General features: G+C 35.1%; 1 protein-coding gene across 3 annotated transcripts in view; it reads left to right on the top strand.

Annotated features, from left to right (window-relative positions):
- Positions 1 to 23,762, top strand: part of PTPRN2 (protein tyrosine phosphatase receptor type N2) — a 753,919-nt gene that overhangs the window by 613,773 nt on the left and 116,384 nt on the right. For all 3 annotated transcript variants that reach the window (XM_087946244.1, XM_087946246.1, XM_087946245.1), the window contains one exon: positions 8,151 to 8,366. In XM_087946244.1, coding sequence (XP_087802370.1) covers positions 8,151 to 8,366 — 216 coding nt within the window. The remainder of the gene's footprint in view (positions 1 to 8,150; positions 8,367 to 23,762) is intronic.

The following is a 23,762-nucleotide window of genomic DNA, read 5'->3' as shown; positions in this document are numbered from 1 at the left end:
ATGCTCTCTCTCTCTCTCTACGCACTTCTTTTATGTTAAGACAGGAGACTTTGAGGTGGATACTGATCTTGGCTTGGAGGCCAGGCTTTCAGAAAACCAGCTTTCCTCTCACTCTTCTTTTTCTTGCTATTTAAAAAAACACCATTCACATAGGAGGCTCACAGTTATGAGATTCATAATAATGTCTCTTATAAGCATTTTTTTCCCGACAGTAGAGTGGGAAAACAAAGAATTGTATTCTAAGTTATGTCATCTGCAGAGAATCATTTCTAGAACAGTTAAAATTGTTAAAACCAAAATTCTGGACACGCTATATCAATGGCAACTTATTCATCATCAGATGCTCCCAAATTTGAAGAAACACATCACCTACTCAATAATTCCTTGGGATCAAATTTACATGTGAACAGACTCCCATTCCTCGACATCGACATAAAGAGACTAGACAATGGAGAACTGGAAACCCGCGTCTACCGCAAACCCACACACACTGACCAGATTCTCAGTTTCACAAGCAACAACCCCACTGTACACAAAATAAGTTATGTCCAAACCCTCTTCAGAAGGGCCAGGGCACACTGCAGCATCACAACACTAAGAAAAGCAGAACATCTGGTTGATGTCTTTCTCCACAAAGACTATCCAAAAACCATACACATAAAAAGTATCGGAAATGACAGCCAGAATCTTCCAACCTGTAGGAATAGAAATAGCCCAAAAAACCCACAGCCACACTCCCAGGAATTATCCAGAACCAAAGACAAGCTACAGAAGGATGAAAACAACAATGTAATCTACAAAATTAACTGTAACCATTGCAACCAATTCTACATGGGACAAACATGTCAATTAAAAACCAGGATCCATGAATACCAGCTGGCAGTCAAACAACATGATCCAAATCTTTAATCTCTACCCACACCAACATCAAACAGCATGAGTTCAATTGGAGCAACATAAAAATCATCAGCCATGCTATCACCCGCCATGTTCATGAGTTCATCAATGCCTAGTACTCCACAAGCAATTCCACCAATAGACATATTGACCTACAACTAGCTTATGAAGCCCCTACAATCCAAATCAACCACACAGCCAACCAAAGACAGCACCGACCTCAACAAACCCAACACACCACCGCTATCAGTTCACCTCCCAATGACCCTGATGACCCAATGTGCACATTACACTTGTAACTTCCTGTCACAAGAATCTCACTGATGACTCACACCTGACCCATCACAAGACCCTCACTTGACACACTCAGAAGACCACTGATACTGACATCCCCTAAATTCTGCTGAAGATGTTACTTAGCCCGGTAACAAACCATTAGGAAATCAACCCACAAGCTCCGAGAAAGAACCTTCACCTTCATATTTAAAACTGCCTCCTAATGTCATCTAGTTTGCTTTTGGATTTTCTTGGATTCTTTTATCCCAAGACAAAATTTACTTCGAATCTCTTTTGTCAGTGACCTTTCATTTTCATTCAAATTTTCATTCATCTGCACCTTGATCTGACCAGGTTAGGGTAAAGAATATTATAGAATGAATTTTGGTTAAAATTCAAATCCCATCCACTTTCCAGTTTTAAAAAAACCCTTTTTTACAAATTTACTAGCTTTTCTGCTACTTCTTCAATTGGAACATAATTCGTCCTTTATGTAGTCCTGAATTCATATTTCCACAAACCTAACTTTAGTAAAATGATTGTTTGATATGTTGTCTAATATATATTGCATACTTTTGAGAATGATTCTGGAAGTATCTGCAATCTTTATAAAACGCCCTTAATATAATTTGCTTGGGTTTAGCTTGTGTGAATCCAAATATTGTGGCTTATGATTTATCTTTTGTAATCTACCACAATAGATTTATTAAACTGTGGCTTAGCCATTGAATGAAATACTGGCACTGTTCAGACACTGCCTTAATGTTGATGATGATCTTTCAGGCAATTCCTTAATACTGTCTGAAGCTTGTCCCAGTACCTTTCAGAGTGCTGATAGAATTTCCTGGAAATTTTAAAGATGCTTTAGTAAATGTCCTTCAATAATTGAGCCTCTCCTTAGTTGGAAAGATGACAAGTTGTATAAATGTCCCAGGGCTGGGATTCTGGAGCGGTCCCAATTGTCTCAAGTGTTTAGTGCAATGAAAGGGTCATAGGTGATCAACTTTTCCTAGAATACTTTCCACTCCAGTTTTCAGAAAAGGAACCTCATACATTCATCCAGAATTTTTCCCCCCTGATAATAGACTGGAAAGGAACTTCACTGTTAAGTAGTCTAAGAGAAGTTTCGTTTGCAATCTGCACTAGAATGAAAAAAAGATTCCATAGACATCAAAAGCTTGCCTAATAACTGAACTGGCTTATTGTATGACATGACATTACTCAGCTTGCCAAATACTTAGGCTTATTGAAGTCAAAACTAGCCCCTACCGCAATGATAAATCTGTATTTTAATCCAGGCAAAACTAAACAGAAGGAGTATTAGAATAGTTTAGAATCTTTCACCTAAACGGCATTAAGTTCGTGGGGGAAGAGAATAGAATGCAATTGCACGGAAGACAGGAATTCTGAGAGAGCAAGTGCTCATCAAGGACAGACTGGTTTAACTCATCAAGGACAGACTAGTTTAGCAAATAGTTATAAGCTTTTTGTGAAATCCCTTATGTTAATTTTTTGTTAAGGTTGGGCTAGTGATGTGGAGGGGGAATTAAAGTGGAATCTGAAAGTTGTTTAAACTTTTTAAATAAAGACTGTAAATTGCAGGCAGTTCTATATAACTGCTGGCTTTAGTTTCTGACCAACTATAAAACTAACATGCACTCATTTCGGGTTAATTTGCAAATAATCTTGCATCTACATGCAGAGTCAGTAGAGACAGCAGAGACCACAGAATTCTGTTTATGTTAGGTATTTATTTTATTTTCAATTTTTAAAATCCTGCTTTATTATCCTCACAAATAATTCAAGATAGTCAACATATCTAATATATCCTTCTCCTCCTGTTTTCCCTACAACAACTCTTTGAGGTAGGCTAGGCTGAGAGAAAGAGTGACTAGCCCAAAGTCACCCACCTACTTTGTACCTAAGGTGGAACTAGAACTGGCTTCTAACTTGATGCCTTACCTACCAGACCAAACTGGCTTTTTATAAACTTTCTTTTATAGTTAGCCTTTTTATCATTCTATCTCAGAATAATCAAACTGCTGAAAAAAACAAAAATACACAAGAGAAATAGAACAAGTAGGAGATAGTATGATAGAAAATCCTTTTGTGCACATTACACTTATTTTCTGTTTTTTTTTAATTGTGGTGACCTTTCTGACAAAGATGTTTATTTGATCTGCATCCAAATTTCAGTCCTGAATAGATTTCTGCCACTTTCAAATAAAAAATAGGGTAATTTCTTTTCTTTGTGTGCAACTTAAATAGTTGTCCTCAACCCAGTCACTTCATCACTGATGCTGCTTTAAAGTGCTGATTAATTTGAAGGGAAAATGCTTTTATTTGAAAGGCAAAAGTGAGGCAGAGCACTTCCACCTCTCTCTTTTTGAAGTAATATACTGGGTTTGGCATAGGAGATGAGTTTAACACTCTGGGCCTGTTTAAAATAGCACCCAGTATCTTCATTTTCAACAAGAACCAATTTGTAAAGCAGCCTGAAAACCCATTCAGGTCAAAGGATTTGGAGGGGTGGATTTTGTTATGCAAATGACCATCACAAAACAAACTTAAATCTGTAGCAAACTTGAATATGTATGTTTTAAATAGTGCTGCTGAAGATGAAAAAAGGTGTTCTTTCTTCACAGTACCTGCTTAATAACTTGCTATCAGTATGAAGATATTCCTAATTAGAATCTTGAAGCCTAAACATTTCTCATAGAGGGGATATTGTTCTTCAAGCCAAAATCTATCCTGCATTCAGGTGAATGCAGAACCCATCCAGCTTCACATTTAAGAATACTTAGAATTTTCTCAGACATTTGTTTATGCATAAGTGTGGAGAATCTGCATTTCCATCACCTGTAACCACTCGCAAAATACAGATATTGGTCCCATTTTATAGATAGGAAATTGAAGCTGGGAGAGGGACCATCATGTGTGAATTTAAAACTAAATCAGTTCTTCCTTGAAGGTATATTATTTATTTGAATATTTCCACTGAAGACATAGTATTCCAAATAATCCTATTTACCCACACACACATAGATTCCCTCTCAACATTTTATGGATTATTACCAGTGAAGTAAGATAGCATCTCCTGAATGTATCAATCTCAGTCTGATTCTAGGCATGTTTAACTTGCAATTCTAAATACACATGACTGGGAATTAAAAAAAAAAAAACAATTTCCTGAGCTTTCTTGGGCAAGGTATTTTATCTGATTCTGTATAAATAACTTATTTCTGAGTAACACCGCTTAGAAACTGTCCTTAGAAACTCTTTGATTTGCAGGCACAGGCCATCTTAGTTACAAAGGCTTGTGGCACTCGGTGGGTTTCCACTAACTATTATGTGCTTGGTGTGAAATCTTAAAAAGGCCAGTAGTAAGAAAAACTAATTACAAGGTAATCTTACACCCAGCTGCTGAGGAGCCTGTCTTGTAGAGCCAGTGAGTATCCACATTCCCCAAGATGTGTGAGCTTAGGATCCGAATCTTAGAGACCCTCAAGAGAGGTACAGATGCAAACGTAAAGTTCCCTTAGCAACCGCCATTGGTGTGTTGGTGCGCGCTACAGAAAAAGAAAGGGTAGTATGGAGACAAAATAGGAGTGGCGCGCGTAGTTCCTCCCCATCTAAGATATCAACTGTTGAACAGCACTTAAGGGAGGCGGGCTCGGTAGAATATCAAGGATGGCTTATTTTCAGAGCTGGGATTCACATATCGAATTGCGCTGCAGTAGGTGCTGATGAGAGCTAAATCTACCACAGACCCGGCCACGCATCAAATTCTGGAGAAGAATAGGAAGGCTTTTCCCTTCACTTTGCTGTGGCTGCACAGCACTGCTGACGGGGAAGCGTTGGGATGCTTTCGAAGCAGTTGGTCCAGCCGCTCCGGAAAGTGGAAGGATCCGTTGCGCAGCACCGCCCCGCCTGAAAGATAGAAAGGGGGCGAATCTGGCCAATTTTTGGACGCTCCTGTTTAAACGGAAATGGCGACTTCCAGAAGGTTGGGGGCCATTCAGCGAAATGCTAACGGTAAAGCTAAGGCCAGGTCTTTAGGCTGCAGTCCCAAGGACTTGCTTGTCTCCAGAAAGCAATGCTACGGGAGGAGAAGGCTGACCCACAACAGTGGACCTCTCTTTCCAAGAAAAGCAAACGCCGGGCGAGGGGGAGAATCTGGCTTGAAGAGCTTTGAGAAGTTGAAGAAAAGACTCTTTTCCTCGAGAGCCGTTGGATGGCACTGGGAAATGGGCACCCAGAGAGCGCGCCTCTCTCGGATACTCGCCCTGCCCAGTTTGAGGAGAGCGGCCTCGGAAGCCTTCTTGGCTTCAGCTGGAAAAGAAAAGTTGCCTCGCAGCGGAATGGCAGTCTACGCAGACTGCAAGCGTTATTAGAAAACGCGCCCGCACCGGAGGCTTAGCCAGAGAGCTTCTTTGCAGCCTGCTTTCAAAGCGGGACCGTGACTGCTTCTCCACTTGCTGGGCTTTCCTCCTTTGTTACTGCTACGGACACTGACTCTGCCACCTTGCTGGGCAGGGAAGGAACTTTTGGGCAACCGTATACCTTGCTCCTTTCCTTCCGCAACCGGCTGCACAGCCGGCCGGGGTTTCCTAGGAAAACGCGATTCGCAGTTTGTAGCATGCATTTATTTCTCTGCACATAATGCGTTTATTAGAAATTGGATCCTCTGAAGCCCTGTTCTCGGCTCGGCAGTGCCTCTTTGCAATTACTTCGCTTTGCGGAGAGAGGGAACGGGCGTGGAATTCGACTGGCTGAACCAAAGTTGTCCATGGGATCTTGAGACAGGTCGTTTTCTGCCTTCATTGGAGGCAGAGCCCGTCATGGTCGAGAGGGACTTTTCCCAACCGAGTTGCTTCCGGCTGTGTTTTCGAAGTAAGCCTATTTCAGTTGAGGCGCTTCCAGTTCTGGGAAGTGGCTGATGGAATTTAACTTCCTTCTCTGCCAAACGGAGGCTAGGTATCCACACCCTCCCCTTTCCCAACACCGCCGCAATGAAGATATTTCCTTTAACCGCTCTCTTCCCGGCAATCACGACCGAAAGGGAGTTCGGCGTCGGGATGAAAGTGGTCCTAAGGACACCCGGCCGAGCGCCTGTTCTTGAGAGACGGTTCTGATTTGGCGGCTCTGGGGTCCCTATCCCACTCCTTTCCGCGCCTGGAGAAAGGGACGAGACAGGTGGAGATTTGGAAAGACACTCCTCCCGTTGGTGAGGGGGCGGGAGGAGGAGGAGGGAGCGCACGCACGTCCTTCCCGGTTGCTCTAGCGTTTCGGAGCGGCGGCAGGAGAGGAGTTTAGGTTCGGCTTCATTTGACAGTGAAAGTGGCGCGAGCGGCTAGCGATGGCCGCCTCTCCCTGAGAAGCCGGGCGAGAGTGCGCGCCTCCTCGCCGGCGAGCCTCGCTCTTCGCAAGAAGACGCAGAAGAATCGGTCGGACCTGCTTCTGCCTTCCTTTCTTTTAAGTCGGGGTCACTAGCGGTTAAGAAGAAGGCTAATTAATGGCAAGCCCACCAAGACGCGGTTCCAATTACTTCGGCGGCTTCCCTAAGATAGGGGCAGGAGAAAAAAAGAAGGAAATAAAAGGGAGAAAGAGAAAGCAAGTGAAGAATAAAAAAAAAAGCCCGCTCGAGGCTTAATATAAGTGCCGCTTGTGGACGTAGCTCTCTGGGAGGAAATTAAATGTAGACTAGTTGAATGCAGAGCAGAAAATTACTGAAGATAGGCGTGATAATGAATAGGCCGGGCCTGGCAGTGAGGGAGGAAAGATCCGTGTGGTTAGTCCACGAAATGAGGCGGTGAAGAGGACTTGGCTAATTGTTCGCATCTTAAAGCGGCTGGAGCTGAAGCAGGAGCGGGCTTTTCCATTCATTTCCCTGGTAAATGTGAAGCGCTGGCCAAATGAGCGCGCCTGCAATCTTCCGTGTCTGGCTTTTCATAGTCAGGTTGCGATTTTAATTGTTGCTAATATAGCTTATAATGAAGCTAATGAGGGGAAATTATTGGACAACTTTTGTTCGAGTGAAGCACAAAATGCATCACTTTGTATTTCTTCCTTTTTGTTGCTACGCGCGCACATAGAGACTCGCGCATAATTTAAAAGGCAACATTGAATTACGTTTGAAACGTTTCCCTTTCCCTCTCCTCCTTTTCCTTAGAAAAGAGAAAGACTAAACTTTATTTCATTCTGTGAACAATACGGTGGAAAAGAAAAAGATGGATTTTGCTTTCCCATGTGAAAATTATTCTCCATAAAGAAAAATAACAAATAGAATTTTTTTGGAGAAATTATTTGAACAGATATTTGGAATGATAAGTAAAACAGAAGAAATCCACTTCCCATTTGTATAAAAAGTATCATGAGAAAAGCTAACTATAAGATAGATGAAGCTTATTGTTGGAATATGTCCTTTCTAAAACCAATTTTGCACAATCCAACAGTTGAATTGTTTTTTTTAAAAAGGTATAAACAATGCAGTGAGTGTTATCAAAATGATGTTATCTTTTTAATTTAAAAGGCAGAAAAGGTAGTTATTTGGGGCAGTTAATTTGACTATTTACATTTATTTTAATGCTTTTTATTTTGCTTTTGTACTGTTTAAGGATTTGCAACCTCCAAACTTAATGATTCTTGTTTTAGAATGCCTCCATTTAGTGTTTTTCAAAATATATAAGTAGAAAACAAAACTTACTCAACTTACTTGTATGTGTGCATGTGTATGTGTGTGTGTAGTATGTATGTAAATATGGAATGCGTGGAAGGATCTCATAAAAATCAATTCCAAAGAATTTAGATCTGTTTTGACAAAAATAATTGCAAACACTACAAATTTATCTGTTTAATAAAAATAACAGCTACATTCAATTAAGAATTGTCTCTCTAGCAGGATTAAAAATGTTAAAAGTGGACAATGAATAAATAAATTCTCCCTCCCCTTCCTTTTTTTTTTTATATTGATGTAGAAAAACAAGCTGGAACTTTTGCTTCACCATGCTCAGGAAGAGAAAGATACCACCAAATTTATCATACTGACACTCCTCTCCATTGCTTGCATTTTGGGAGTCCTTATGACTTCTGGAGTGATCTACTGCCTCCGCCATGGCTCTCATCACAAACTAAAGGAGAAGTTGATAAGCCTAGGCTCTGATCCCAGCTCGGATGCTACTGCCACTTATCAGGTAAAAGTGACTTTCTCTATTCCATCAGCTCTTTGTTTTTGTTGGATACTTAAATGTTATTTATTATCCCACATGCGAGGGAATGCTGCTTTTATTTATTTATAGCTGAGGTAAATATCTTTCTTTAATACCTTATTGGGTGTTCTTCCATTAATAATCCCCGATAGACTGTAACAGCTTTTTATTGCTGGTTATTCATCTTGTCTGTTTTTGTAGTTTGCTGTAAATATGTCTTTAATTAGAAACATTAAAATATGCAATTGCCAATTGAAATATCTCTGGAAAAAATAAGATTAATACGTAGTATTTGTCATTGCACAGTAAATAAATAACAATATTTATTATTTATTAGGCATGATCATGCAGTTATTTGAAAATATCTCTTTTTGAATCATTAAATTCTTGAAGGTCTGATAGGAAAATGAACTTTGACCTGTAGAGATGTCAGTTTCTGCATTATTCAGATAAATCGGAATATAATGTTGATACATTTGTAGAAACTAGAACAAAGCAAGCCTGTTTTATTCTGGGAAAGTAGCACTTAATAGATTGAAGGTGTGAAAATAAATAAATCTTCTGAAGTAAATTATAAACAATTTAAGATAGAACTTTAATGTTTCAGAAACTTTCTGAGAAACACCTATTATAATAGTCTATATCTTCTATTGTCTGCATTGATATGTAATTAAACAAACCATATATTACTCAGCAATGGCTATGAAACTTCTTTGATATATAAATGCTAAAACACATCTTTAAACAGGGAATTGTGCATTCAGATAATGAAATATTTTAAAAACTTTTTGTGTCATTACATGTATTTTTTTACATTGTGTTGTCTGAAAAATTTACATACTTCCATATCCTAGTATATAAAAGCATACATTTAAAAAATCTTTAAATATCACTCTTTCTCCCTCTATTTTTTATTTTCTCAATTCATATTTTATACTTGTACTAACTATGTTAGTATAAGTTAGTTATCCAAAGACATTTTCAGTTATAGTAAATATGTCCAAATAAATGCCAATTATTACTGTTTCAGAAGAAGAAACCTTAACTTTAATTTTAAGTATAGGAAGAAAAATAGATATAATATAATGTTCAGAGAAAAGCTTATGAGGGGAAAAGACAAGGAAAAGAATTTCTAGCGAAATGAAGCTATCTAAACGGAAACTAATACTGAAACTATATATAAATAACAATGAACAATTAAACTAGTTCAATTCATTTGGTGAAAACTTTTTAGGTATATTTAATATATATTTAAATCAATATAACATATCTTATTCTAATAATGCTGATAAAATTAATAATTTGAAAGTAATTATACTTATTTGTGATAAACAAAAGAATAACAGAATACAGTATTAGTGACAGTTCTGGTTAATAATATCTGTAATTAAAATCTTTCTCTTCCAGCAGGAAAATTGTTTGAGTTTCTCGGAATGACCCTTTTGCTATTTCTCTTGGGCACACTGGTTAAGTTGATATTGATTTGATAATGAGTTTTGTATTGTTTAATAGGAATCCATATTGCTAAATGAAATTTAAGCTTCAATTCTTATATTTTCATTTATTATCTTTTTTAAATTGCTAAACCAAGATATAATGCCGTATACTTTTCTTTTGTAAAAAAGAAAAGCATTTTAACACTATGGTCCTCATTGTGTCAACTCAAAGGTAAGTCTCACTAGATTCAACAGGGTTTAATTAGTGGTAAATGAGTATAGGAAGTGCAGCCCAGATCTAATAAATTTTAATTATGATCTTGAGTTTTCCCTAACATCATCAATGTAGTCCCGTACCCATTAATTGTTAGAACAATTGTGATAAGGGAATTGATTTGACAGTTGGAATTTAAAAGTGTATTTGGAAGAGGGTTTTATTCTCATCTTTGGGAAGCAACCTAACTTCTGTTTTTAAATTCATCATATATAAGATTCTAACCAAATAGTGTTGTAACATTTTAATGTCTATGTTGTCTTTACCACATAGTAATTTAATAACTCCTCTGTTCTTTTGCTCCCAGGTATAATAAGTGCCAAAGTTTCATACTGTGGATTCTAGTGAATAATAATCCTTTCATATACATTAATGTGATTGTTTTGCTCACTTTCACAAAGAATCTGTGAAAATATTGAGAGAATAGAAATCTCCCCTACTCTCACCTCATCAAAACAAGTACAGGACAACTTCGTGTATTCAAATAGCCACAGGGAGATCATTCAAAAGATTTTCATAATTGGAAGTTTGGATTAATGGGTGTGCTGTTTAGTGTGGCAGAGTTACCTGGGGCTATAAAAGTGACTTAACAGTGTTACAAAGAACATAGAAAACTGGTGCTTGCATAATAGGGTTTCTATCATAAAAAGAAAGTACTGTTATGGGTACTCATTTTCTAATTTTGCCTGGGGGTGTTGAAAAGGGAAAAGCTTGTTAGTCTTGGAATAGTAGAATACCATAGAAGCAATCCTTTAAAAAGAAACTCATTTCTTACTAGCAAGTTTTTATTGGCTGATTCTAAGTTATCTAGAATAAGCCTATTGATCCAAGGAACGTTTATCTCTAAAAAATAATGTTTAGAACTGTTCTATATACAATAAAAATTTCACGTACAGCTTTTTCTTTTGATCTTTCTCAATAATTTACTGATTTAATGAAAATTATGTTAAAGATTTTAATCATTTTTTCTATATGATGAAAATCAAGTAGAAGATAAATTGGATATATTTAACTGGCAAGAATAGTTGTAACTGTTATTCAGATGTTGAGTTAAAGAAACCAGAGCCTATTTTTATTTTTAAAAATTAAGCCTTTACTATCTTTGGTATTAACAATTCAAACATGAGAGTTTGGTTAGAAATAGTCCCTTGGCAATAGTTAGAAGATATGATCCTACTTGAATTATTGTGCTACTGGCAGGAGAAAAGGGAGGATAAAATATTGTAAATTATTTTGATAATCAGAGAATATTCAAGATTTTTTTTAGGGTGAAATCAATTGTGAAACATCAACTGAAGTTAATGGGCATATAAGCTCCTGAAAGCACTTTGAAATAACAGTGGAGTTCACATTGACCCTAGTTATAGAGAAATAAAATAAATATGATGAAACATAAGTCTATGTTGCACCAATCAGTAGTTATTTTCTTCCTGACACAAATATTTATACATATATGGTATGCTTTGGCAACAGGATCCAAAACTTTAGGATATTGTTAATAAATTAAACAAATCAAATCTGTCAACCGTGGAACAACTTTTCAGCATATATATATTAAAATATGAGGTAAGCTGAATTAGAAATTGGTTTGAACATTTGAGATTGTATTTAGGGACTGGGGATTGTTAAATATAGTCATACAGTTATTAATTTTGTTTGACTTGATTATTTTTATTTCTGAACAGAGCTCATAATAGATGCATCTTAGTTTTTTGAAAATATATACATAACTTGATTTCGCAAGTATTTTTTTTCCATAACCCATATGAGATACAAAGATATGTTAATTATTATATGTTCAGTTTACATGTGCACAAACTTCATCTACTTTTATGTCCATTTTATATAATCATACATATACTTTCTTAGCTGCACAAATAACAATATGTTTGAAACACCATCAGAATCATGGCATTAAAACAGATTCTTACTGCTCCCTTTGTGTTGCTTTACTTGTTTTCTTACTGTGATTGTTGCTGCTGTTATGGCTTCCTTTCAGTTTCTATAAGTAGAGCCAGTCTAGCATCCTGGGAATTCTATTTTCTTCTTTGATTTTGGGAGGTTGGTGATGAAACCACTAAAATGTCTTTAAGGGATACTTGATATTTTACAGAATTGAACCTCCATAGATAGGTAGGTAGGTAGGTAGGTAGGTAGGTAGATAGATAGATAGATAGATAGAAAGAAAGAAAGAAAGAAAGAAAGAAAGAAAGAAAGAAAGAAAGAAAGAAAGAAAGAAAGAAAGAAAGAAAGAAAGAAAAGCCCTATGATAGTATGTAACTGTGGGGGTAAAGCATTCAAGCATGGAGTGCAAGGGGAACAATGTGTAAACATTAATAGTGATTGCATATTTTCATTGTCATTGATGTCATCATCAGTGAGCAATTTATTAATGAAAGTGTGCATTGATGACAGTTGCTCTTTAGGGATGCTCCATTGTTTCAAGAGCTGTTTATATTGTTCTAACTGCACTATTTCTTTTGATTCCTGCCTGCCAGTATACTATCCTGGGCAAGATGGTAGCCAATTAATTTATTTGCTAACTAGGTAGATAAGTAGGTAAAAAGGTGGATATGTACATACACATATATATTCTAGAAACATTATTAGAAACATTCATTAGTGACACAAGCTCTTTGGACATTGGGAATTGGCAATAAAATATTCTTCCTTTAAGGGAGATTAATCTTGTTACTAAATAATATTATACTGAACTCACACTATACTTATCTTTATACTGAAATACACTATTTGTTTTAGAACTTCCGTTATTCATTTGAACTTAGTAACGTTACTCAAATAATATTTAGGGTGATTCAATCAAGAGCAAGGCAGATCCCAAGTTTTGTATTTATTCTTTTGTCCAGCCTTACTTGTTTAAACGTATGAATAATAGTTCTTATGTTAAATAGCTGCATATTTCTGTATGCAGCTTATAAATACGTTTTAAAACATCAAGTGTTTGTATGTGCAAACATATGTGCATTGTAATACATACTATACACACATCTGCTTGCTCTAAAATATAAAAAACTTTATAGGCAATTAGAATCTAATAAGCTGTATAAAGTTAGGGAAAAATATTATTTTGCAATTGCATCAAAAATAAGCAGGCAAGTTCAAATAGCATCTGACAAGTTGGTATATTCAAAATGCTGAAACACTTTAATGTATCACTTGGAGAATTGTTCTAGTTTGAGAGACCTATCGAATACTCCATTATGAATGTACTTGTAGAATCTATGGAGGTGCACTGAGTGAAGTAAGAAGAGGAAAACTGAGCGTGGATAGAAAAATGGTAGGATTGCTTCTTGGATTTTTTTTTTATTATTGAACTAGTGTATTGACTTAATTTTGTTCTGTCATGAAAATATCTCTCCCAGTCCAAATGACAGAATGGAATTAGTCTGGTTTATATTTATTTTGCAATCTCACTGAATTAAAACAGTTCGCATCTTTTTAAAAAATCCCCATAAATCTGGATTTTTATACAAAATATATATGTATATTTGAATATATGATTAATCCAGATTAGAGTCATCATCATGTGGGATAGACATGAATGATTAATTACTGTGTATGCTGTTTAACTACACTAACTTAACTAAAATTAAACTAATTGCCTGAATCAAAGAGAAGCATTTACATGAATGGTTGGACATACTTATTAGCAGTGTCTGAACCTGATATTTAAATAAAATCTGTTGGTATCAAATTGATCAGACCAATATAGCTAAAATACAAAGGATTGTATTTTGTTCATTTATATTGTGTTGTAAAATGTGATATTCTTGATGCAAAAATGCTTTAATTTTTTACACTTCATTTTCATGATATTTATCAAAAGCTTCTGCCATGGTGAGTAATATCATTATTTGAAATTTGAAATTCTAAGATATAACACATGCAGAAAAATTATATCCTTAATAGAATTCTTTTTGCCATTTTCACAAATTCATTTTCTAAAATGTTTTTAGTATTAATTACTCCTAATTTAAAATATTAGTAACAGGAATTGCAATTATGCCATTATTGGTTCCCATGTCAGGGATTTCTTGGTGTAGTTCGAACTAACAAGTCTGTTCTAATTTTTTAAAAACGCAAAAGAATAGGTTGTAAAATGACATTTCTTTGTGGAAAACTGAAATGTTTAAAAAGAAAAGCAACAAATTAAATTGAATCGGATATCTGGGAGGCATATAGTATTGTATATACTATGTAATATATATATATATTAATTAGTCTCAAACTACTTATCTCCTTTGTTTTATATATTTATTAAATTGGTGAATGCCGATTTAAGTCCATTCAATATCGTATTTTATGGGGCTAATATATTAAAACATATTAATGTCATGAGGAAAATGAACAGGAATTGAAAAACGGAAAAAAAAAGACTTAAATTAAGGTAGTATTCATGACGTTTCAAGATTTGTCCTTAAAATCACTCCTGGACTTTGCAGGAATGTTTATATTCATGAAATAAACTTTTCTTATTTAGACGTTTGTGTTTGGCCTACTTTTTAATGACAGGAGGGGAAAGCAGCTGGTGTTAAGCATTTTGGCACTTTTCTTTTTCATTCCTTGAGGCAAGCCAGAATAGCCAACACTCTCCTGGTTCAAATTTTTTTGCCAGAATTGCTAGGATTTTATTTTGCAGTAGCTGTTAGTCTGATTCTACCTTTCATTGTACTAAAAGTTTGTGTAAGTCTCTAATTCACTCTTTCTGAGTTTAACAATTAACAAATAGTTATATCAGTCACTTGCAATAGGTGTTACTATTACATAGGGTACAGACAGACCCCAACTATTTTGCTACGTGCAAAATTTCTATCATTTGGTAATACAAATCCTGAAACATTTATGAACTAGGTAGGCAAAGATTGGAATCACTACTCTTTAGTCTGAACTTGCATATTGCTGCATTGAATACCTCAGGCATATACATTGAATGCTGTATATTTTCACTTCCCAAAATTTTTCTTTCTCTGGTTCCCAGTGCTTTTTGCTTCTCTTCTGATTTACCCATGCATTTTTTCTACATAACTGCATACTTTCATACTGGAAAAAACCCCTACTTTCACAAGATTTTATGAACAGTGAAGGCTTGAAGCTGTTTAAATTGTAGGCTTCTTTAACTATTAAATACTTATCAATAATAGCTTACTTTACAGGTACAAGAGTTTTTTATGTATGTTGTAGTATGTGATAATGCTACTGTCACTCTTTCTCCTCAGCAGTTTTGTGGGTCCCATTGCTATCCACTGATTCTTCAACCAGGAATTCTTTTCTGGGCTTCCTACATTTATCAGCCTGAGCTCTTAAGTTGGCTCTGCCCTCCTGAATATCTCTAGGTGTAGGTTTGAGGAAGCTTAATGATGTTTCTACCTGATTTTGGTCCCAAAACACCATAGGAATTCATCTGGGAAAAGTAATTCAAACACCCTCTATTTGTTTGGATAGCTCTGCAAAATCTAGCTCTAAGATATTCACAACACTCTCTTTTGTTTGATCACATGATACATACATAGCTCATCATCATTCATTCCCCTGCCTCTTAGAATTGCCATCCTAGGTATGTTCTTTTATATTTTCACGTAAGCTGTGTGCATAAGATTAGTAAATGTACCAAGCTTAGCTTTTTAGGATTTTTTTTAACTTAAGGCTTATTAAATATTTATAAAATTTATCATCTCAATAGGAACTCCAAATTCTTCAGCTCATCATCCTCTTTATGAACAGATTCTTTATCAACCCACAAATTTTTTGTATGAAAATAATTTAGTAAATGCTCCTTTAACTATTGATATTATGAATAATAATACCAGTCATGGATAGTCCAGTCAACTCTTGGAGACCAATATTGACCATTTTGGGGAATCTGGATCTACACACAGTACTATTTTTATATACTCTATTTTGCTATAATTCCAGTGTCTATTTCTCAAAACTACTCTGCTTGCATATTCCTACTCTGTTTACATATCCCTATCAATCCTTTCCCCATGTTTTATTTTTTCTCCCATGTTTCTATCGCCCTTGGTGAGAACAAACTATCAGCAGCATACACCCTAATTTTAAGAGAAGAGAAAGTTGAAAGTCAAGCATTATCTTTAAAGATATTTCTAACATGGAACATCCTTCTTTCTGCCCTACTGATGTTCTCATTATTTGTTGGAACTTATCAATCTCTCAGATGAAGGATCAGATGAGAAGAGGTGCTGAGGAAGAGAGGAACAAATGAGGCTGATTTGCTCTGTGAGGCCAGTTGTTGTCATCATCTTTCCCATTTCAAGAATGTTCTCTTTTGTAATTTAGGCTCCAGTGTTTCATTTCAAATCCATTCCTTTCATTCATCTATCCCCATTCCTCATTGTATTCTTTTATACTGTATTATTCCTTCAAAGTTCTGTCATTTTATCTGTGCAAGTCATCTCTTTCAGGCTTATGCTGTTTGTATCTGCTCGTAGTTAAATAGTAACTTGGTATTTTGTGCTTCTTTGGACAACTCAGTGTCTAAAATCAAGTTTCCTCAAAAAATCTAAAAAGGGAATGGGAAGAAAGGCAGGTAAAATCAGACCCTAGCCCTGATTTTATCAAAGTCAGGCAAAAAAATAGTATTTCTAGTTATCTTCTTTCACTGCATATAGTATGTGTACGAAGACAAGTATATATACAAATGGGTCATACAAAATAAAAGGTGTACAGAAGGCATTGCCTTTATATATGTTTCATTTGAAGAAAAGTTAAATTCTGTGTATCACATGTGTATACACACACACACATACAAATTGAAACATCTGCCCTTTCCCTGAAATTTGAAAATTGCTTTTTCATTGCTTCTAGAATACATAAATAAAGTTAAGCAACTCTCCAGCTTGCTGTATTTTTAGTGGCTGCATTTTTGCATTAAGACTAGATCATAGACAGAAAACTTAACTGGAAAAACAGACAGTAGTAGGGATTACTTGGATGTCTTGGCTCAAAGAAATTAGTACCAAATATGGCTGTAGCGATGTGATTTAAGGTTGTGCAGTGTCTATGATGTTTATTTGTTTGTTTGTTTAATATGCTGCAATAAATATAATAAGCATCACTTCCAAAGCAACATAGTTTAAAGATGGAAGAAATATGGAAGAGAAAGTCCTACCTAGCTTTTAAAATTCTGGAGGACATAATTAATCTACCTACGTGTGAAATATTTTAATTGGAGCTCTATTGTATCAAGAATATAAAGACAACAAGTAAACATGGTAAAGAACATAAAACGCTAGCACCTGTTATTGCTTATTGTGTCATGAAAGTAGCTGTCATTTTTTCAAAAAAATCTGATATTCCTCATAGAAAAAAAATCTTTTGAAGTTGACTCCTTTGATTACTTCAGCATCAGTTTTACTCTGAAACATGTATTTTTCTTTTCCTGTTTTATTAATCGCAGCTTCAGTAAAACGTCAATAAAATTTTGCTCCTGGGCTAAACTTTTTTTTAAAAAAACTTTCTATATCTTTCAATAAATAGTGGAAATTAGATTGAAATAATATATATTTAGACATGTAGTGGAATGTAGGAACTCATAATCTATTATTAGTTGTTAAAATAGCTGTTATTTTCTGATTCCCATTATAACCTGACGTGATTTATTTGCCTTCTGAACTCAGTATGGACTTTGGACCCAGGAAATGCATGTATGTGTGCCTTGGTACTCAACTCGGCCTTTTTCTTTTATACTTTAAGAGATGTGAGGTTGGAAAGAATAAATTGCCACTCAGCAATTTTCCCACTCCTTACCTGTACTGTATTGAATACAGTCAGTCTGTATTCACTACAATTCTCTTAAAAACAAACAAACAGTACTGTCCTAAATATAGGGGGCCACAGTGGCTCACACTGTGTCTGTGAACTGCTGTGGTCGGCAGCTCGGGGGCTCGATTCCTGTTAGCGAATAAACTGTGTAGGGACAAGAAAGGAGACATCCTGCGGGTAAAGATAACACCGCCTGAAAAAATTCATTTCACAGAGGCAGCCAGCCACCTCAGTGATCCCTGGCTAACAAGTGCCATAAATAAATGTACTGAATATTGTTTTGTTTTTTTAAGATCTAGGACTATGTGCAAAGACAAGTCTCTTTTTAAAAAAACAGGCTATTTTTAGAATGTTTGCAGAAATGTGCATATTTATGCATAGATACCTCTGTTATGATTCAGTAAGAATCTGAAAATTAAAAATCAAATTTATTTTAGCTGACATCCTTCACAGAAGAGATTAGAAATTTTTGTACTTTCTTTGAATATTAGAATGATTTTCTAGAAATAATTGGTTATAATTCATGAAGACTGCTGTTTCACACATTGACTTATGGAATTCGTTGTTTCAAATAGTACTGTTGATTTTTAGCTGAGATGTATTTTTATAATAATTATCAAATAACTTCCAACATGATATAGTCATCTAGAGAAGAAGAGGAAAGACATAGAATCATAGAATTCACCATAGAACTGTAGAGTTAGAGCATCTGGCATGAAGAAACATCTAGTTCAACTCTTTGTTTTTCAGAAAAATCATCTTAGAGATAGCTATCTAGCCTCTTCAAACAAACAAACAAACAAACCTGTAGGTATGGAGAACCCACAGACTTCATAAATTGACTATTCCACTTTTGTATAAATTATATGACCAAGGCAAAATCTACTTAGCTTCAACATATGTCCATTATTTCTAATCCTATTTTTAGTGGAAAATAATTATTTGCCATCTGTGGTATGCTTTCTTGCATTTGAACACTGATTCCATGATTCTGCTCAGTCTTTTTTCTCAAAATGAGCAAGCTCCAGAGTATTCTCATTTAGCATGTCCTTATATCTCTCTATTATTTTTGTTGTCTTTCACTGAGTCCTACCAATACCCTGAATCACGCATGATATTCCAAATAGAGTCTCCCTGGCAAAAAGGTTTATGGTGTTACTTTTAATACACTTCAAAACTGTAGTATGCCTTGTAGAAGCTGGCTGACACCATTGTCTCATGTTCCATTGCCCACATTAGATTTAGTTGCATTTGTCATCGTGCATGGTCGCTAGAATTTTGTGTCATTGATAAATTCTCTCATCAATCCCATTGTCCAAATCGTTAATAAAGACAATGAATAATACTGGGCCTGAAAAATCCCCAAGGTTACTTATAGTTGTAAACCTACCATACTGTAATGTCAACTAAACCATATATCTAAACAGCTTGTCAGTAAGAATGCCAGTAAGAATGAAATCTTCTCAAAAAGTTTTGTTGAAATTAAGGTTCATTATATTCATTCCTCTTGTCCATCAAGTAGTTATCTTGACAAGGAAGGAGACATGATTTGTCTAATAAGTCCTATGTTTGACAATACCTTAGCAAATGGCATATCTGCAAAAAAAATTTTTTATCTGACATCTTTGTTACCTACTCTAACACCTTTTCATGTATTCATGTTAGACTCACAGATAATGATGGGATTTATTTTTTTTATTTCTTGATAATAGGGATGGAAGAGTGTTGTATTTTTTGTTCTTGGATTTTCTGACACTTCCCCAGAATTCCTAGATGACAGTAGTCCCAGCAATTCTTTAGCCAATGTTTTCAGTATTTTAAAGTATGTTTCCCCAGGGCCTGTGTACTTAGTGGCATTCAGTTTCAACTAGAAGATCTTTTACCACATTCATACTGACCTGCACCCACCCCTGTTACGTTTGTTGCCAATTTTTGCTACTAAAATCACAATTTCTTCTGGATGTAAAGACGGAGGTAAAATAGGACTTACGTTCTCCTCCTTGCTCTTGGTTCTATAAAGATTTCTGTATTTGGGGAGTAATCAGAATATTTACCATCTCCTTTGTCTTCCTCTTCCCAATGAAATATTTGAATAAATTTTTATTGCTGGATTTTGCTTCCTTCTAGCCTTAGCTTATTTCCTGCCTTACTTTATCCTCCTGATCTATTCCAACATTTTTGATCATTAGCTTTTCTTCCATTTCCAATAAGCATCCTTTTTTTAGTTTAATCTTCTTTGTAAGTTGTCTATTTAACACACTGGCTTCCTTAGATATTTCTTAGTGGCTATGACAACTTTGTCTTTAAAGTTTTATTTCCATTGTACTTTCTATTTTGCAGTTATTAAAATTGAAAATTGAAGCTATTAAACTTTCTGAAATCCTTAGTTTATGTCTATTTTGTTCCTGAGCTCTTTGTTAAAATCAAAACCTCTTAATACTGCATAATCTCTTGCACCAGAATTCCCATCATTTTACTATTTTTAATCAAATCCTTCTTGCTGGTAAGGATGGATATAAGATAGTAGATCCCAGAGTGCGAATCTAAATCTGCAGTCTCCAGATGTTCTTCAAGGGCAGTCCCATATAGTGTACATTGTACTAATCCACTGGGGGAAGTGAGTAACCATGGACAGAATACTTATGAGCTGTGATCTTATGCCAATATTCCACTAGATATACTGGATTCTAACCAGTTCAGTATCCTAATTCATCTTTAAAGCCAATCTGGATTGTCTTTGTTGTGTAATTTTTTTGTCCTTTTGGATGTTTTATTAGAGCTGTTCCTCACATTCCCTGACCATATGAGGTATTTTGATACATTCTAGGAAAAAATATTTTCAATGGTGATACCCACTTCTGGAATAAGTTTACCATGGTAGTTTGTACGGAACTTCCTTCATTTTCCTGGCAGTCCTTTTGATGTTTCCAAGCTTTTCAACTTGTACCAATAAGTATATTGCTTAGCCAGGGGACAGCATGTTGCTGATTTTGACTGATAAAAAAGCAGTGGTACTTCTCACTTGTACTTGGATAGGGAAATCACCAGAAAATTCCAGTGATGTAGGCCAGACTAGGAAGAAAAAAAATCCTCAGGAGAATACAATGTCAATCTGTTTCTGTACTGTTGCCAAAAATATCACCTGGTACCCATGAAGTCACAGGAATTGAGCTCAGCCTGAAGGAAAAATAATTTCAATTGCTTGTATAGATTTCCTTTTACTGAAACAAACAAGTGGATGGGAAAGTGAGATATTATTTCATTATTTTACGATATTTGCTCTTCACTTGACCTATGTATTCAGTTTCCTGGAGGCTCTATCCTTGGAAGCAAGTTGTTTTTCAATTCAAATTGGGAAAGAATATTTTCTTCATGCCTGGCTTATAAACTCTCCAAGATACTACTTGGATCTATTGAGAAGAAAATGTTTGATTAGATGCTACCCTTATGTCCTAAAACTGAAATAGAGATTGGAAGAAACAAGCTGTAGTCATCTAATTAAATATGATATTACTGTCTGCATTTTATAGATATAACAAATCAAGGAAGAAGATCCCCAGTTGTAGATAGCTTTCGTCTCTGGAATAACATGTTTTGAAGCAGACAAAGTAATGTAAATGTTCATACATTCTTAGCCACACAAGTGCAGATTTTATTTTACGTCTTGTGTACAGTAGATGTTTTGTTAAAGTTTCCTAGGAAAGTGCTGATGTAATATAGTCTCCAGTGGCCAAGAAATTCTTCTTTTTTATTATTATTTACAGGATGAATATTCTTGTGCTTTCAGTAATAATTTAGACACAAGTATAATAGCTTCAGTGAGACTCCTGAACAGTAACTTGAAAGGAGGAGTGAATATTTTTAGAATTGAGTTCTTTAAAAACACACTACTATAAAGAGCACTATTTATGCGGAAAAAATTTATTTGGTTGTAAATTATACAACCCCGCTGGTAAAATTGTTGGATTTTCAGCTATACTATTTTTGCTAGCTGTTCTAACTCATATTAGAGAAAAATGAAAATATTTCTGAATGTAATGGAAAATGGAGATGCCTTGAAAAAGATATTAATAACTGAACACCAGCTTAATCCTAAGAGAGAGAAAGGGATGAGGAAAAAACTCAAGGTTGTGCAATCCTTATTTCTTTTTGGTATAAGAGACCGAGGACAGAAATTTTTTGTCAAGCTTCAAACTTTCTCTTATACCTCAGTAATAAAACAAAGACTTTGTGGCATCTGTTTCTTTACTTGGGCTACCTCAAATATCAGACAATGGTATATATAATCAGTAATGACAGGCAAGGATTATATGATAACCAAGGGATGTGGCAGGAATAATACATATTTCATGTATAATCTTTAGAAATATATAAACTCAGCATTTTCAAATGACAAAGATTAAAGGTAAGCATTGTAATTTGCTATTTGTTATCTCTAGTTGATTATTACTTGGAATTAGAAATTATTACTCTAATCAAATCAAATAAAATTTGTCTTAAGAAAACACTTTCAGACTTTCAGACTTAGACCAGTCTTCCTTCTCATTGGTAGAATGGTTAAAGTAAGTGTGGGAAAACCAAGGTTGTAATCCTGAGCATAGAATCTCACTGGGTAACTTGGCGTAGTCAGTCACAGAAGCTCACTGAGCCACTTGGAGCCACTCATATTCTCCCAGCCTAATTTATCTCTCAGAATTGGTGGTGGCACACTGAATTCCTAAATGAAAAGCAGACAAAATCTAATCAGACAGATGATAAATTGGGAAAATCTGAGCTACATTTATTACCTCTTTTTCAAATTATATAGCCGTTTTTGCTATTCATACAATATTTAGTCTATATTTTCCCTCCCACATGTGGTGAATTCTACTATAAGTAATCTGAGGCTCAAATTTATATCAAGTTTCAGTATTGCTGTGAAGACCCATAATAGGTTTAATACTTACCCTATAGTTGCTCTGGTAAATAATAATTTCTTTATATTTTTTATTATTTGGCATCTCTATCCAGTTTGGCAAAGGAATCTGTTTCGCTCAAATTCTAGGAACTTTTACCCATTCTTCATGTGAATTAAGTAGAAGGAATGACCATAACACTGGTATTGACTGGTATTGATTATTGTCTATAAAGTACAGGATTCCAAATAATTGAGTTTCTAAAATGATAGCTCGGTCACTACTGATAGATGTGAGGCTTCAAGGTACAGCAGATCAGGAACCTGTTGAATTGTGCAATCTTCTATTGTAAAACATAGAAACAAAATCTTGCAAATCCAAATGTACTTCTCCCTCGTAAAATCTAGAAAGGAGCTAGTCTGAAATTTATTATTATCTATTATCTATTTAAAATGTTATTATTTAATTTTTATATGAACTATAAACATTTCAATAAAGGAAATTGATGTGCAGTAATTCTTTGTTCTTACTATTCTGGGAATCTACTTTTGGTTAATATTAAGGAAAGTGAGAAACTTAAAAATAGGTTTACAAATAGGTTTGCTATCTTGCGTTTTGACCCCAGGTTCTGTCTGTGTACTTCCTTTTTATTTAGTTACTAGAATGATTGTAAGTGGCTGCTCATCAGAAGATTGGTTTTAAATAGCTGACATTTCATAAAATTATAAACATAAAAACATCAGAGGAACAAAACATTTTGTTTTACTGTATCAAGAAACCATTTAAAAAATAGGGCTGAATATTTTTCAATATTTTAGGCACATGTGAGATAATAAGATAATAAGGGAATAAAATATAATTGCATACGATACATCATTACAAATCTTGAAAAATTCTGCATTAAATGCAGTGCTTTAATTTTTTAAACTTATGTCAGAAGGGAGAAAAATTACAAGCAGGGTATTTGAAATGT

This window comes from Notechis scutatus, chromosome Z (genome assembly GCF_049901735.1).
Source record: "Notechis scutatus isolate UNSWTSFEM ecotype Mainland chromosome Z, rNotScu1.2, whole genome shotgun sequence".
NCBI lineage: Eukaryota > Metazoa > Chordata > Lepidosauria > Squamata > Elapidae > Notechis > Notechis scutatus.
Note: the sequence above shows the minus strand (reverse complement) of the source record. Positions and strands in the feature narration are given on the sequence as shown.